The sequence below is a fragment of the Lemur catta genome, chromosome 1 (genome assembly GCF_020740605.2).
Source record: "Lemur catta isolate mLemCat1 chromosome 1, mLemCat1.pri, whole genome shotgun sequence".
In the NCBI taxonomy this organism is placed as follows: Eukaryota; Metazoa; Chordata; class Mammalia; order Primates; family Lemuridae; genus Lemur; species Lemur catta.
This window is the reverse complement of record NC_059128.1, coordinates 82,705,606-82,720,419: the sequence shown is the minus strand read 5'-3', so window position 1 is coordinate 82,720,419 and position 14,814 is coordinate 82,705,606. Positions and strand designations below refer to the sequence as shown.

Below are 14,814 nucleotides of genomic sequence, written 5' to 3'. Positions count from 1 at the left end.
ATATAGGAACTTTATTTATGGTGAGTATTTTCTTTCTATTCCTTTTTTGGTGAGAATTTTTATCATGAAGTGGTGTTGAATTTTGTCAAATGCTTTTTATGCGTCTATTGAGATGATCCTGTGATTTCATTCTTTTTTCTGTTAATGTGGTGTTTCACATTGATTTATTTTAGTATTCTGAACCATCCTTGCATCCCAGGAATAAATCCCACTTAGTTGTGGTGTATGATCCTTTTAATATGATGATGGATTCAATTTGCTAGTCTTTTGTTGAAGATTTTTACAACTATGTTTGTCAGGTATATCAACTTGTAGTTTTCTTTTCTTGTGGTGTCTTTGTCTGGCTTTGTTGTCAGGGTAATACTGGCTTCATAAATGAGTTTGGAGGTATTCCCTTCTCTTCAATTTTTTTTTTGAAAGAGTTTGAGTAGGATTGGCATTAATTCTACCTTAAATGTTTGGTAGAATATAGCAGTGAAGCCATCTGGTCTTTGGCTTTTCTTTGTTGGGAGGTTTTAGATTATTGATTCATTCTCCATACTAACTATAGGTCTGTTTAGACTTTCTATTTCTTCATGCTTTAGTTTTAGTAGGTTGTATTTTTCTAAGAATTTAACCATTTGTCTAGTTTTTCCAGTTTGTTGGTGTATAATTTTTCATAGTAGTCTCTTATGATCCTTTTAATTTCTGTGTCATCAGTTATAATGTTTCTTCTTTCCTTTCTGATTTTATTTGAGTCTTCTCCTGTTTTTCTTAGTTTAGTTAAGGGTTTGTTGATTTTGCTTATCTTTTTAAAAAACTAACTCTTAATATTTTTTTCCTATTGTTTTTCTATTTTATTTATTTCTGCTCTAATCTTTGTAATTTCTTTCTGGAACTTTGGGCTTGGTTTGTTATTCTTTCTCTAGTTCCTTAAGATATAAAGTTAGGTGTTTATTGAGATATTTCTTCTTTTAAATATATGCAATTTATGTCTATGAATTTCCCTCTTAGTACTGTTTTTGCCACATCCCATGAGGTTTTGTATGTTGTATTTTCATTTTCATTTGTCTCAAATTATTTCTTCATTTTCTTTTTAATTTATTCTTTGAACCAGTAGTGGTTCAAAAGTGTTTAATTTCCACATTTTTGTGAAGCTTCCACTTTTACTTCTGCTATTGATTTTTACTTTCATTCTATTGTGGTCAGAAAAGATACTTGGTGTAATTTCAACCTTTTTAAATTTGTTGAGATTTCTGTTGTGACCTAACATGTGATTGATCCTTGAGAAAAATCTGTGTGCACTTGAGATAAATGTGCATTTTGCTCTTGTGAGTGGGATGTTTTGTGTATGTTTGCTTAGTCCATTTCGTTTATAGAGTTGTTTGAGTCCTCTCTTTCCTTATTGATCTTCTGTCTGAATGGTCTATTCAGTACTGAAAATGAAGTATTGACATATCCTACTATTACTGTAATGCTGTCTAATTCTCCCTTCAGTTCTGTCAATGTTTGCTTCATTGGATGATCTGATGTTGGATGCATATATATTTATAATTGCTATATCTTCCTGGTAGAATGACCTTTTTATGTAATGTCCTTCATTGTCTCTTGTAGTAGTTTTTGATTAAAGTTACTTACCCACAGTAATTATAAAATTCTAACATCAGCACAGAGACCTGGAAAGTGATAACATCTACGAAACAAGAAAAAGATGCTCTGGAAAGAACACAGGAACAAAAGAAAAAAGCTCCTGGAAATTAAAAAAATATTATAACAGACAAAATATTCAATAGAAGCGTTAGAAGATTAAGAGACTCTTCCAGAAAGTAGAATGAAAGGAAATAGTCAGAACATCAGAGAATAAAGATAAAATAAAGGGCCAACTGTCAGATCCAAAATTTAGCTAAGATGATTTCCAAGAAAAAGAAAAGAAGAAACAAAGAGAATAAAATTATAAAAGAAATAGCATAAGAGAATTTCCTTGAGTCTTCTAACTGAAAGAGCCCTCTGAGGCACTCAAAAACAATAAATGAAATAAGACCAACCCTTGTAAAATTATAGGACACTAAGGATAAAGAGAGGAGCTTAAAGATTTTAGAGGAGAGAACTAGGCCACTTGCCAAAGAATGAGTCAACACTGGCTTATCATCAGCAACACTGGATGCTAGAGGACAGTGGAGTGATCCTTCCAAATAGTTCTAAACCTAAAATTCTATATCATGCCAAACCACGAGACAAGTGTGAGGGCAGAATAAAGACATTTTCAAGCAGAAAGGCTCACGACTTTTACCTCCTGTGATCTTTTTCTTATGAAGTAAGTTGATATACTCCAGCAAAACAAAGGAATCAACTAAGAAAGGGGCTGCCATGGGATGAGGGAACAGTGACAACAACCCAGGAGAGTAATTAATGAACTCCCAGGAGGCAGCTGAGTAGCAGACCTGACAAGCAGTCAGTGCTGAGTGGCCTAGAGCATGAAGACTCACATAGTAAAATGCCCTTCTTGCCTCTGCTGGGAACTATATTTGAAAGACAGACTTACATACACACAATTTATTGATTTTGACCTTTTGGAATCAATCCTTAGACCAGTGAAAAGGATTTAGGTTTGGCTACAGAACAGAATGGAAATGTTTTAAACCTCTACAGTGAAATAGAAAAAATACAAATGATAGGTTGGAGGAGGAAGCAAGGAGGAAGACAAGAGGAGGTGAGGGGTGGGTAATAACCTCATCTTACCAGTTAGGGGGTGTTTATAATTGATGAACTAAAAACAAAACAAAACTAAACTAAACAGAAAAGGCTTCCATATGTTACTTAAATTTACAGAAGTAAGCAGTAGGGAAATTAAAACTATGGATATATCTATGCTGTTAGAAGCGGAAAGGGAAAGTGGAGAAATAGAATAAATGAACTAAATCGTCATCTAATTGCAGAAGAAAGTTTGTAGATAAGGCCTAATACTTATAAATCCAGAAATGATGGTATAAATGCATAATTTAGAGTTCTGGAGGTAACTATCTAATGTACCTTCTGAAGCAGTTTGAGAGTGGTTTTCTCTGGGGAGTGGGGCTGGGGCTGTGGTGTGGAGGTGGGGGTGAAGGCATTATTCGATAAGCTTTAGTGTACTATTTGATTTTATAACCATCTCCATGTATTGCTTTGATTGGAAATATTATAAGTACTTAAAAAAAACAAAACTAGTATACTGTAAACACCGGATAAAGGGTAGCCATTATTAAATTAGTGAGTGGGCAGGGAAATAATAAAGAATTAGATTAGAGAGTTCTTATGATAAAGTATTCAAAGCATGAATTTTTGGCTAAGTCTGAGTACTGGCTCTGCCACTTCCTATTGGGTGGCCTCGGCAACATTCAGATTCTCATCTGTAAAGTGGGGATAATAATAGTATTTACTACTACACATGGTTAGGGAGATTATATAATATGTAATGATTTATATAAAACTATTAGCATGGTGTCTGGACCATTGTAAATACAATAACAAATATTTCTTAGTTTTATTCAGTATTATTAATTTTAGAACAAATCTGGTTTCAAGGAACAAGGGACCTACACTCGGCTCCAATTTTACTGCAGATATTAACAAACTCTGTGACTTGGAATGGATCACTTAAATTACCCACAGCATCGTTTCTCTTTTAAAAAGTAGTTATAATAGCATCTGCTCTTTTAACTTTAGAATCAACTGCAAAAACTAATGGAGTATTTAGGAATAAAAATTCTAGCTGATAAACTCTTATGTGCAAGTGTTCAGAGTAGAAACTTCTGTAGTTTCATTCATGAAATAGATACAAGTTCACAGTCCCTTGTCCAAAACTTAGGGGCCAGAAGATTTAGAAATTCAGAATCTTCTGGTTGTAGAAAGATACTATGGTGTATCTGCCATTATATTACGCAATATCTCCAGTGAGATCTGAGAAAGTATCCTATAATCAAACACTATTAATTCATAAGTATTAAATAGACTTTTAAAAAGTCTATAGTTAGGCACATACCATCCCAGGTCAGATATTGCTGCCAAAATGAGTTCAAGCCAGGTCAGGTTTTGCCATCAAGTAGACTTTGAAAAAAATTTTCAGTTTTCTGGGCTTTTTTTGTCTTTTGTATTTGCAGTGAGCATTTGAGGATCTGTACAGCCATCAGAGATTTTTCTTCCCCATATATTTTTGGGAAGTTCACTGCCTTGGTGCATGGCTCTGAAATGAGAAGATTATATTTAACAGTAATGATGAAATAGCCATTTTAGTGCCAGACATTTGAGGCTGCAAAATAACACAAGCACTAAAAGTACTTGGAGGAAGTATTTTTGAATTTTAAAAGATGATTGTTGGAATGAGGTCTATAATTTGTTGTTGTTGTTGTTGTTCTCCTACAGAAAAAAGAGCCTGTGGCCTTCTCGGTCAAATCCGAAGCAGATAGAACATTTCAGTTCTTTGACCACCATCTGATGGAGTCCATTAAACTGGGTGATCCCAAAGTGCATGAGTTCCTTAGGTTACTTGCTCTCTGCCATACTGTAATGTCGGAAGAGAATAGTGCAGGTAAGTGAAAAGTGTGTCTGAGTGGTGGGCCTTGTGTTTTGTTTTTGTTTTTTAATGTCAAAACTGATATTAAGTTTGAAGGATTTTCAAATTAAAGGTAGAGCATTGCATAAAGAGTTTACCTGTCACTAGATTTTCTTACTATTTGTTTATCCCAAATGTTTTTGAAAAAATGTGGCGAGACGTAAAAAGAAAAAAAATAGGGACAAGGAAAAGATGAGGACTCAAGTGTGGCAGTTAAAGGGATAAAATATTTCTTATGATTAGGCACCGCATTTGACTGTGAGCTTCAGGGCAAATAAGGAAATACAGTTGAGTCACTTAGCTCTCACTATTAGCACGCACATCTAATAGATGCAGGTGACTATCAGTTATATGCTTACAATGAATTTTCCAGGTAAGGGAGATAAATTGACATTGATATTAGAATAGTTTTATTTAGCCTCCATTACGAACAAGTCCTCATACTTGAAAGGTGGTTGTTTGGAACTCAAGGTTCATCGTATAGAGCAAAACCAGCTGGGACATTTTAAATTTTGAAGCTGTGAGGCAGGTAGATAGTGGTGCAGTGAATCAGCTTCTTCCTCCCAGTGAGCCCAATGTATTCCCTTTGTAAGTTTTCTTTTTTTCCTGCTACCAACTTTCAAGTTAAAATTACTGTCCAAGTAACATCAACTCAAAAGTGAAATGTATTACATATAGACATATGTGTGTGTGTTTATTCATATATAGGTGCATATATACAATTGTATCTCTCTGTCTCTCTTTATATATACCTACAATTGGCCTTCCGTATCTGCAGGGATTGGTTCCAGGACCCTCCCTCCCTCCCCCAGGATGCCAAAATCCATGGATGCTCAAGTCCCTTAGTTGTCCCACCATATCTGCCGAGTTCTGAATCTGCGGATTCAACCAATCACGGATGGAAAGTGCCTCGTTAGTTGAATCTGCAGATGTGGAACCTACAGATAAAGAGAGATGAATGTGTGCATATATATGTCTTTTTTGTTCTTTCTCTATTGGGAGTACATTCAAGCCATAATTTTGTCCTTGATCATTCTTGACTAACCCATTCTTCAGATTTTAATCACCATGGGGACTCACGTAATTGTATCTATGAGCTTAACTGATCTTTATAATACTAATGCCAATAATAATTTATTTTCTTTTCCTCTGGAGATATGTCTTTAAGTAAGTTTCTTTTATCTCTGCCTTTGAGTTTATTTCATTTCTCAAACTCTATTTCTTTACAAAAATCAATCTGTTTTTATTTTAATGCTATGATAGTCTCTTAGACCTCTTTGAGGATATTAATTATACACTAATTTGAAATTTTCTTTTGTTCCTTCTGTTTCTTTTTTTTTTTTTTTGAGTATTCTTCTGTTATTTTGAGTTCCGTGACTAACTTTCATGTTGTTCTCAAACGTTTGATGATTTGTGGTTGCCTGCTTTTATTTGTGTTTGAAAATCCCTGTTTGGTGAATGTAGATTCTAATTATGGTGGCCTGTCTACTTGGGAACAGAACATGTAGCCTGTCTCCTGGTTGTGGGGTTCTACCCTCTTGGAATTCATATGATACCTGGTGTTGCTTTCTTGTGTTTCCAGACCTAGAGCTAGAACTCCCATCTGAGAGAGAGTTGTATGTAAGGTTCTGGCCTGGAAGAAAATTATCAATCAATGAATTCCTTCCCTTCTTTCTCTTTCTTTTATCCTTATGGAATTTTGAAGCTACTTCAGGCTCTGCTCAGCTTTGTTCTCCAGCCCTAGCACTTGAATTTTGGAGGCTTCCTTAGGCAGATCGTACACTTTGTATAGAAGAACATTTTCAAGGTTTTATCCAGGGGGCAAATGTCGCTGCATACAGTTTCTTGTATGCATTCTCAGAAAGTGGTCATTAGTGGCAGACTGCAGTGCAATTCGGAGTACCTGCTCCATCACTCTTTGGTTGTGTGATCTTGCCAAAATCATGTAACCTCTTTCAGTCATAGCTTCCACCAGTATAAAATGAAAATAATAATTTTAATAATCCCTACCTCAAAGGCTTGCCCTGAGGATTATGCAAATTAATATATATCAAAATGTTTTAGTTTGTAAAACATTCATAGCACCTCTCTAGTCAGTGAAAATACAAAGGTGTGGTCTCGGATCTAAGAAACATTCAGCACAATGGAAAGGCAGACTCAGAAACGGATATTTTCCTATGAGATGCCAAGGGCTACAGTGGAGTCCTATGGCATCCCAGAGGACAGGTGCCTGGTTAGCTATTGGTAAGTAGAAAAGGTCTGAGGATAGGAAGGACTTTTAGAGCCTGATGCTTGAGTTGTGTGTTAAGGAATGAATTGGGGTTGGTATTGGAATTCTATGAATATTAGTTATTACTCTCAGTATTGATACATTTGTTTCTTTTCTTTTTAGGACAGCTGATTTACCAAGTTCAATCACCTGATGAAGGGGCTCTAGTGACTGCTGCTAGAAATTTCGGGTTCATTTTTAAGTCTCGGACCCCGGAGACCATAACAATAGAAGAATTGGGAACACTAGTTACTTATCAATTGCTTGCCTTTTTGGATTTCAACAATATAAGAAAAAGGATGTCTGTCATAGGTATGGTTGGTAGCTGAGATTATATTTGATCTTTTGATAGCCCTATAGTTATATTGATGCTTTTCAAGGATTATTTTACTCTTGGCTATGTGCTGAGAGTTGTGATATTTTTGTAACTTTATGAATTCCTGTGTCCCTCACCTTAGACTCAACACTGTAGTAATATATAAATACTATTTAAGGAGTGCTTATTATATGCCCAGAACTGTTCTAAATACTTTACAGGAGTATTTACAATAATGTTATAACAATAAAAAGTACCAAAAAGTTAAATTAAATTAAAAAATAGAAATCACAAAAATGCTCTATGTAAATTAACTGATTTAATTGTCACAACAATCCTAGTAGGGGAGGAACTATTATTTTTACGCCCATTTGACAGATAATAAAACTGAGACACAGAGGGGGTTGAGTAACTTGCCCAAGTTCACATAGCTTGAAGTAGAATAGCTGGGATTCAAACCCAGGAAGTCTGACCACATAGCCTATTCACTTCATCACTACACAATACTGGCTCAGGATGAAGTTCTGAATTGCTTGGCACATACTAGTTGTTGTAGTTGTGAACATCATCATTGGCTTCCTCATAATCATCCATTTTCTTTGTTCATCTCTATTGCTGGAGAGGATCACCTGATAATTGCATTTAACACCACAACAAGTCCGTTTTTCCTAACTCCGTGCTAACCCTCAGGGCTGCTCCACTGTCCCTCTCATTCTTATTTTGCTCCTTTTTCCAATCCTCACAATAGATGTTTTAAACCTTTCAGTTTCCTCAAGTTCTCGACACTGCCAAGCTAATTTCATTTCCTATTTTTCTAGGAAAATAAAAGCCCTCAGGGATTCACACCGTTAACTTACTCCTTCCCTATGGTCCACCTTCATCCTCAGGCTACATCTTTGCTATTCTCTCTCCTGCACTGAGAACAATTGCTCTCATTCCTCTTCAAAGCTGAAGACTCTACCAGCCTCATTCCCTGTCCCTCTTGGCTTGCTCCCTTCTCTCTCACTTGTGCCTTGAATTTCTCCATTGTCACCAGTTCCTTCCATCAGCCCGTAACTCTATTATCATCCTGTTTCCTTAAAGATATTGTTCATATCCTGATGTCCACCGATCTTGCCACCGTATTTTCTGCTTCCCATTACAGATGAATTTCTCAAGGTCAGTTTTTTGCCCCTTACCTTCTTTACTCTTTTTAGCCCATTAGGATTAGGCTCTTGCTTTCACTATTCAAGAAGGAATGCTTTTCCAGAAGTTTCCTACTGCCTTGTAGCTGCCCAATCCAATGACCATTCCTTATCTATCTATCATCTATCTTTTTAAAAAAATAATAATATTTGAGACCGATGACCTTCTTTTCTTGGCACTCCTGTTGCAGCCTCCCTGACCTCCCTGGCTGCTCGTTCTATTCTTGTCTTCTCAAGCTCCTTTGCTGACAACTTTCCTTCATCCCATGCTTCCATATTGATGTCCTTTTCTCTTCTTACTTCCTCTGTTCTTCTTGGATGATCTTGATCACTCATGTGGTGTTAGCTATAGCCCATATTCTGTACCTTCCTATGTAGTTTTTCAGCTTCAATCTCTCTCTGAGGTCCAAACACATGTCTTCAGCCTTCTCCTAGATCCTGTTACTGGATTGTCCTGTAGTTATCTGAAGTTTTATGTCAAATAAGAAACTTTCTTTCTCACAACTATTGTTCTTCCTATAGTCTATATTAAAATAGAGTTACCTTTTACAATATGACTGTTGGTGAACTAAACACTTTATAATGAATTCTTTTATTGAATTGTTGCAATAGCATGTTATCCCCACTTAGGATGTAGGAAATTAAACTCAAAGATTTTAAGCCCCTTTTTAATCATAAATGCCTTTTGTTCTTTTCTCTTAATTCCCAGTACCACTGCCTTCATTAAGGGTCTTGTCACTGTTTGCTTTTACTATTGCAATATCTTTGAAACTGTTCCCCCTTAAAATAATCTTCTATGCTGACACCACGGTATTTTTTTCTAAAACATAGGCCTGATCTTGCCACCACCTACTTAAAAAAAAAATTAGTGGCTTCCCAAAATTTAGAGAATAAAGTCCTTAGTAATGACATGCAAGATTATTTGCAATCTGATCTCAATCAAGTTTTCCTCTACTTTCCAAAACTTTGAGCTGCAGCCTCAGTAGACCTCACCATTCCCAGCTACGTTGTGCACTTTTATACCCTTTGCACATGCTGGTTCCCCTGTCTAGGGCACTCCTTTTCCCCACTTCTCTTCTTTGAAAACTCCTACTCATCTGGCAATGTCCAAATCAAATGTCACCTATTCACTCAATTTTTTCATATTTCCTTTGTGTTCCCCAGAGCACCTTGTTCATAACACCAGTGTGATACCAGTCCTACTGCGACTGTCCCAGTCAGTAGACTGTGTATTACCTGAGGGCAGGTGCTATGCCTTAGTCTTCTTAAACTGCCCAGGGCCAAGCACAGAGCCCGGTTTTCCGTAAATGTTTGTTAAATAAAATTCAACCCACATTTTATAACTTATAAATATCCTGCTCATCATAGTGAATCAATTTCCTACTGTAGAAAACATGTGTATACACATAATGGTGGGGTTTTTGGTCTCTAACTACTGGAAATTAGCCCTGAGAGATTGGTCTTCGCAGGTAAAAACTGAACAACATCTGAGAATGTTTACTTTTATTTCTTATGACAATGGGATGTAGTCAGTCATCAAGGCCACTGAGAAGCACATATGCCACTCTAGGTGTGGCCTAATGTATCAGTAGAAGCGATCTATTTATAGCCTCAGGGGAGGTGTTATTGATGCTGGTTTGGCCCCGAATTGGTTTCTTTTTGCTCTGAGAGTGTTGACAACAATCTAAGATTGCTACACAGGGAGACATTTGGCTTTTCCTCGGCACCGGTCACCGTTACAGGCTGTGGAGAACTCACAGCATAACCGCAAACATCACATGTTTGCCTTAATGGATCCCATATGAAGAAAGGTAATGCTCCACCACAGCTTTTATGGAGGTTTGCTGGCTTTATTTTGGTTCTGCTTGGTTTTTAATCATGAGGAATTTGAGAGGGAGTCCACTAGGGTAGAAAAGTCTCTCTTTAATAACAAGGCAAGAAACCATCCTAGTCTCATGGTTGTCACATGGGTTGGTCTGTGGGGACGATACCTTGACGTGAAGGCTCAGACCTTTGCGACTCTTTCTGCTCCTCCTTCTCCTCCTTTTTTTTTTTTTTGTTTTCTTCTTCTTGTCTCTTCTTCTGTCTTTTCCTTCACCTTCTCCTCCTTCTTCTTCCTTTTTTCTTTTGTTGGGGCAAAAGCTATCATTCATTGAATCATCAGTGTATCATTTCAATACCAGTAGTACTTTCATTCTGGGGCAAGAGCCCTGATTTAAGTCAGAGGTATCTAAATAAAAATTGATAGCTACAAATAGTTTGTCAGAGGGTATAGAATCTACCATATTAGCAAACATATAAATCTCATAGTTTTGGAAAGACCAATTCTACCAATTTTGTAAATAAAAATAGATAAAACTCAAAGATAGTTATCAACAGAGGCAAGTGGCAGATAATCATTAAAGAAGTATAAATTACAGTTAGCTCCTTGAAAAGCCCTTATAAGATCTTTAGATAAAAGTTGCTCAACTCCAAACTTTTTAGACATTGTCAAAGTACAAATCACACTGCCATGTGACAAGCATTTCTCTGTGTGGCTGTATGAGCAGCTGAGATATGACAAAGTAGAATTATTTGTCATCTTTCACACTGCTGCCATTGCAGCTACTTGGAAGCCATTTCTGACCTTTTTCTTTCCTTTATGTCACAAAGGCATAGCTGTTGCTTTCGATGAATTTTATACAATTATAATTCATCTTAATTAAGCAAATATTTATTGTCTAGTACGTTCCAGGGACTTGAAACTAAGGGAACATGTGAAACACTGAAAGATATTCTGTGTGGCTGCATCCAGGAGAATATAGTGAAGCAGGGTAGAAAACAGACTGGAAAGGGTAGATCTTGAGGAGCTCTCTGTGTGCGTATTAAGGAGTCCAAACTTGATCTAAGGGCAGAGAGAAGCTATTGAAGGATTCTAAGCAGCAGTGTGAAGATGACTTTGGCTGGAATGTACAGAAGAATTTGGAAGGAAGCAGGACTGGAATGAATAAAACCAGTTAGGTTAATGTGATTATCTGGTCAAGAGAGAAGTGATAGGGAGAGAAATTCATGGCTTTGATTAGATGTATGGGTGGTAGAGGGGGAAGAACTATGAGTGATGCCCAGATTTCTGGTTTGGGAGACTGAGTGGATGGTGAAGCTGATTATTGAGGCAGGGAATATAGGAGGAGCAGCTAATTACTGGAGGAAGGTAATGCATCCAGTGCAAGTCTGATGTGCCTGGGCATATCCAAGAGATGTTTAGTTGGTAGTTATATGTACAGGTCAGGAGGGAGTGCGGGAGATGGATTGGGTAGGAGATGTGCATTTGAGAGCAGTCAATCTGTTGATGGAACCTGAAGCCATAGAAAGGAATGCAGTTGCCCAGGGAGAGTATGAAGGATGGAAGGAGAAAAAGACCCTTAGTAAATCTCTGAAGAACACCAATATTTAAAAGACAAGCAACAGGAGAAGATTTTGTAACCTAAAAACTATGACCTTTGTCTAGGCTCTGGCCATATGGTATCTTGACCATTGAAAACTGTTATGTTCTTTTAAATTTATTTCAAAAAGTATAACTTCTGAAATGACTGAGAAGGCTTTGAATAGAAATGGCCAGAAGCCACAGATGAAAAGAGATATAAAATTCGCTGAGCTGCTAAAGGAAATGTTTAGTGAGTAAACTTAACCAGGATTCCACTAAATTGGATATGCACAAATTTAAAGGGATGGATGCCGGGTTAAGAGAAAGGTTCAGGGATGAAAAGTATTTATTTAATCAGAAAATTTTACAGCTGGAAAGGACTTCTGAGTTAGATTTGTCAAACATCTCCTTTTTACTTGTAGAAACAGAGATGTAGAGACAGTAAGGGACTTGCACAAATCTCAATGAGTTTTTTTTTTTTCCCTCAATGTGGGCAATTAGAGGTAGAGTACAAGAAAAACTTAATGAGTTCTAGCAATTAGGAAAGCTGAACAAGGGCCTTAAAGCAGAAGATAAGACCTAGACAAGGCTTGGTACCAAAAAGTTTCCAGGGTGCATTAGATCTGCGCAAGCCAGAAGGAAACTAGAGTAGATTAAGTATTGACTAAGGGTAGTTAAAGGTTGGAGGGGAAAGTAACTTATTGTATTTTGGTATTTATAGTTTTTGAAATTAAGCTCTAAATTTTGAATCCCATTAAATTAATAGTAGTAAATATTTATGTTCATCTGTTTTGAGGCATTCTATTTTTAGATAAAAGGTATAATTGAGTGGAAAGCACTGAAATGATGAAGCCTGTGAGGGCTAGAGTGTTCAGACCATAAAGTTGTGACCCAGGCAGTTGTTCCTGGGAAGAAATACATGGCTATGTCATTCATTCATTCATTCATTCATTCATTCAACAAATAATTATTAAATGCCTACTTCATGTCAAGGTATAAAACCAAACCTACAAAGTTAGGGCAAGTGTTTTGTGGTTTGAAAGAAAGATTCATCTGATAGCAATATGACTGGAGATGAGGGGAGCCTAGTAAGGGGTGTCATTCCCAAATCTAGGGGCAGGCTGAAAACGTAGTCCTACTAATACAGACTTCCAGTGGGAAGAAGGTGGAAACTTTATTTTTTAAAAGCCCTCTGTGAGTCGTGCTTGCAGCTAGGATTGTGACCCAAGAATGAACCACCAAGGATGAATGGGCTTTTGCAAAGAGTAAAGGGGTAAAGAATGTGCCAGCAAGGGCCAGGAACAAATGCACAAACCATGATTTTGAATGGCTAGAATTCTATAAAGAGGTGATTTGGTGTAATACTGATAATGATTTGAATAGTAGGTCTTGAATTTCACACCAGGAGATGGGCGAACAAAACTCTTAATTCTGCTCAATATGGAGACTTAATTTAAGTGTATCAACCCTTCAGACGTAGCAGGCAAGGAAAATAGGAAGGTCATATGCATCAGAATAAAAACACGTGAGAAATCAAAGTGTTTCAGTAGATGGAGTATTTCTAAATTAATAAAATGGGAAGAAAGCCAAGCGACTTGGTAGTGACCCGCTAACCAAAGACACTATGTTTTACTACTGGCTGAAACATTATGCCCATTTCCAAATTCCCTGACTGGAGCCTTGGGAGAGTCTAATGTTGTTGGATTATATTGATTATAATCTGCTTTTCGAAACATTTTTTTTTTTCAGTTCGAAACCCAGAAGGACAGATCAAGCTTTATTGCAAAGGAGCAGATACTATTCTGTTTGAGAAACTGCATCCTTCCAATGGAGACCTTCTGTCTCTGACATCAGACCATCTCAGTGTAAGTGCCTCTGTCTTAAAATTAGCACAGTGGCCCTTTTGCCATCTCCTAGGGTTAGGTCTTATTTTAAAAATATCGGCTAAATGATCTGACTACTGAAATAGAAAGCATCTGGAGAGCGGTTCCACAGGAAACTGTGCCAACGAATGTCTGAAAACTGGCACATGGACCCTCCCCCTGCCCTGCTGGGCGGCCAGGCGGTCTCCTCACAGGTGCAGTAACACACAGCAGCCGAGAAGTAGCCACAGCGTGTGGCCTCCTGAACTCCAGCCAGCCCAAGGCTCGGGGTGCTTTAGGGACCACCTATGAAACCTGCTCTAAGTCCCCTGCAGCTCAGGATGCTCCTCTTGGGAGACTGGACTAGTCCTGGGAAGAGGAGGTGGAGAGCTGCTTTTGCTTGGGTTTTGATGTGTTTGGTACCAATGGAATCTCTCACAATTACTTCCAGGGAGTAGTTTAGGGTTGTGTTTATATGGTAAGAGGAAAATAGTTCCTGGAGCCAACTTTCTCCTCTAAGGGTCTTTTTATTCAGGTCATAATTCAGGTCCCCGAGGCACCAAATGCGTACCATTCTGAGACCAGCATAATTTCTTTCCAAAAGCTTTCTGAAGGAAGCAGGAGGGATTTTGGGCACACTTTTTTTTTTTCAAGAAAGTAAGAGCCTGTGAATTAATATGAACATTACTTGGTTTAAATCTGAGATTCAAGTCTCTCTAACATTCATTTGAGGTTCCATTTAACTCCATGTGAACTTTAAGGACATCTGGTCAAAAACTCATTTTCTCATTGGTTTCTTTCCTTTGAAAAATTATTTAGGATTCATGTTTTTTGTCAGGTCCTATATTTAATACAAAACATTCCTCGAATCTTTAAAAAACAAACAAATAAACTAAAAAAAAAAAAAAACCTCTGCTTGACTTCAAGTTTAAAAAAATGATGGTTTAGTAATATTGGTTACACACATAGCTATTGTTTTTGTCTTTTCAATAGAGCATTCTTGATTTTCTTTTAATCTTTTCCAGAAGGCCAGCATGGTCTTTTTAATTTTTTTTTTTTATGAAAACAGCACTGGAATCATAATTATCTGATTTTTGCCATTATTCAAACACCCAGCCTCTGGATTTTTATATGTTCTTCTTTCATACTAAAATATGGGAAACTCAATTTTGGTCTTTTTATATTTCTAGGCCAAATAAATTTTTTTTCAGGT

At 37.0% G+C, this 14,814-nt stretch overlaps 1 protein-coding gene across 6 annotated transcripts in view; it reads left to right on the top strand.

Annotated features, from left to right (window-relative positions):
- The window catches only part of ATP8B4 (ATPase phospholipid transporting 8B4 (putative)), a 216,460-nt gene that overhangs the window by 143,921 nt on the left and 57,725 nt on the right, over positions 1–14,814 (top strand). For all 6 annotated transcript variants that reach the window (XM_045528911.1, XM_045528919.1, XM_045528900.1 and 3 more), the window contains 3 exons: positions 4,378–4,543; positions 6,960–7,148; positions 13,489–13,604. In XM_045528911.1, the coding sequence (XP_045384867.1) occupies positions 4,378–4,543; positions 6,960–7,148; positions 13,489–13,604 (471 nt within the window). The remainder of the gene's footprint in view (positions 1–4,377; positions 4,544–6,959; positions 7,149–13,488; positions 13,605–14,814) is intronic.